Genomic DNA, 2,644 nt, shown 5'->3' with positions numbered 1-2,644 from the left:
GGAAGGAGCTGCTCTCTATTTTTTTTTTTGTAAGAGCCACAGGACAGTGCAAGAGCACCAAAATTAAGGATTTGGTGCAAAGCCAGGGGCTCAGGCTGGATGGGGCCAGGTTTTGTGCCCCTTCTGCTGTTCTTCCTTCCCTGCACCTCCCTTCCTCCACCTTAGCTCCATCCCAGCCCTGCTCCTCAGCATTGAAAGGGCAGCGGAGGAGGGTTTAACACTGTCCTGGCCTGAGCCTGCTTCTTCCAGCCTAACAACAGCTTGGTTTATTCCTGGATATCTCTCTGGGAAGATTATTTCCAGGGTCACCCATTATCAGGGGTGTCAATGCTTTAGTGTCTTTCCTTGTGCCCAGCATTCTCACTGAGCTCTGCCTCCCCCGAAATCCTGGCTCTCAGCACAGATGTGCTGCCAGTTTCGGTGTCCTGGAGCAGGGTCCCCTGTGCAGGAGAGGGGACAGAGGCAGGACCTTCAGGGAAAGCAGCCAGGGCAGGGCAGCAAATGGTTTTGATTCCTGAGGATTTCTCACATCCCTAAAATAGGACAAGTCAACCTGACACTCCTGAAACTGCTCCCGGGACGGCCAAGGACAAAACGCTGCTGCTGCTGTCCCCGAGCACTGCGACTGCAGAAGGGGTCACTGCACCACATCGTCCTTCAAGGGGGGCTGAGCAGACACCCCCTCCTGCTGTCCTGACTTGGGAGAGAGGCAGCAGAGCTGTTTTGCAGACAGCAATTTGTTTCTTCACGTGGGCTATAAATTATCCCGTATTCCGAGCTTTGTGGCCCCACACATCCTCCATCGCACAGCCTGGTAGATGGGGTCTGATCTCGTGGGATATCAGAGAGCTGAGAAAAAAACCCCCAGGTCCCATGCGAATGCTCCTGCCTTCGTGGATCTTGTGAGCAAGCCTTTAGGTGCCCACCCAAGGGTTCCTCTTACCCTTGCTGCTGTCGCTTCTCTCTCCAGGGCAGAAGTGTGAACTTTGGCTCTGCGGATGCGTCTTTACTTTGGCCGACGTCTTATTAGGAGCCACCCTGCACCGCCTCAAGTTTCTGGGACTCTCTAAGAAATACTGGGAAGATGGCAGCAGACCTAACCTACAGTCCTTCTTCGACAGGATACAGAAACGCTTTGCCTTCAGGAAAGTTTTGGGAGATATCCACACCACGCTCCTCTCCGCGGTGGTACCCAATGCCTTCAGGCTGGTCAAGCGGAAACCTCCCTCCTTCTTCGGAGCCTCCTTCCTGATGGGATCTCTGGGGGGAATGGGATATTTTGCTTATTGGTACTTAAAGAAAAAATACATCTAGTGCTGGCTTCTTGGTGTTTAGTTTGGTGTCTCTGTGCTGTGTGAAATTATGATGAAGCCTCAGTAACTGTAATGAAATCTGAAGCAAGGTTAATGAATAATTATATTGTCTAATGTAACATTCCATAGTCTAGAAGTAGAAATGTATACTGCAAGGAAATAAGACAACAACAACGACAAAAATTTGCGTCAACTTGTAAATGCCTTTTTTAGGTTTAAGTATTCAACTCCAGCGAGAGGCTCAGGGGCTCACGGGCTCGGCTGCGCCCACCGGGAAGTGACGCTGCCCCCGGCACCGGCCGGCTCCAGGGGGAGAGACGGGACCCCGGGAAGCTTCCTGACGCCCCAGTTAACTCATGGGACTGGGATCCTCGGTCCTGTGCGTTTGTGTTCACTGGCCACATTTCACACATGCGGGTAGTGGGGACTTCCTTCTTCTCGAGGGCGCTGTGTTGTCGTGCTCGGAGGCTTTCCTGGGAGCAGGGTGCAGTAGCTGGTCACAGTCGAGGTGGATTTGCATCCTTCAAGTATCCATTTTTTAAATTATTTTCATGAAAAGGAATATTTTTTATTGAGCTGCTCTCAGAATGTATCCACTTTCTACGTCTGCTTTTGGTGGGCTTTTTTTTAACAAATTTAATGTCTGTCTTTAACTGCCACACTTTTTTCCTGAGCTAAATCACTTTGACTTCCATCCTGAATTTTTGGCACACGAAGGAGATTATTGTTTTAAGCCTTTTGGCTTTGTCTCTTGCGTTTTCTTTCACGGATTTGCAAAGCATCTTTCACCGACTGAGCGTATCTGGACTCTGAAAAAGTGTGACCATTTTCAGAACTTTTCAGCACTTTCCTGAAGGCATTTTGGCTTTCTCTTCCACTGGGGGCTCTTTTCTGTCACGTCCTCACTGTGTGTTTTCTTAGAGACACTTTGCACAGAATCACATTGATGACTTTCTTGTGCCTTTTGCATGTTGGAAAGAATAAGGGGCCTCACTGCTACTCGTGCTTTGAAAATGGAGATCCTCAATAAACCGTATGGGAGGAGAAACAGCTTCACATTTCTAAACGTGTTCAACATCCTTCTGGTCTTATTTCAAAGCATGCCCATGGGCAGAGGGATGCACAGGTGGTTTGTGTGTTTTCTCGTGTACTGCATTGGTATAAAACTTGCATGGAAACAATACGTGTTCTTCTTCCAAGGCACTCATTTCTGTAAGCTCTCAGCCTGCCTGGATCTCCTTGGCTGGTTTTCCGAGCTCTCCGGTGATCCCTAGCGAGGCTCGCTGCATCTCTAGGCTCGGGAACATATGCCAAGCGTGGCTGAAACAATA

The 2,644-nt window shown here is 49.5% G+C and overlaps 1 protein-coding gene across 1 annotated transcript; it reads left to right on the top strand.

Annotated features, from left to right (window-relative positions):
* Nucleotides 1-970: 970 nt before the first annotated feature.
* Nucleotides 971-2,363, top strand: LOC104461456 (ganglioside-induced differentiation-associated protein 1-like 1; the record flags this gene model as incomplete). Its single annotated transcript, XM_010073072.1, has 1 exon — nt 971-2,363. A coding segment is annotated over one exon (344 nt), but the record flags the coding sequence as incomplete, so codon positions are not given.
* Nucleotides 2,364-2,644: the final 281 nt, after the last annotated feature.

This window comes from Pterocles gutturalis, unplaced genomic scaffold, assembly GCF_000699245.1.
Source record: "Pterocles gutturalis isolate BGI_N339 unplaced genomic scaffold, ASM69924v1 scaffold807, whole genome shotgun sequence".
NCBI lineage: Eukaryota > Metazoa > Chordata > Aves > Pterocliformes > Pteroclidae > Pterocles > Pterocles gutturalis.
This window is presented reverse-complemented; position numbering and strand designations above follow the sequence as displayed.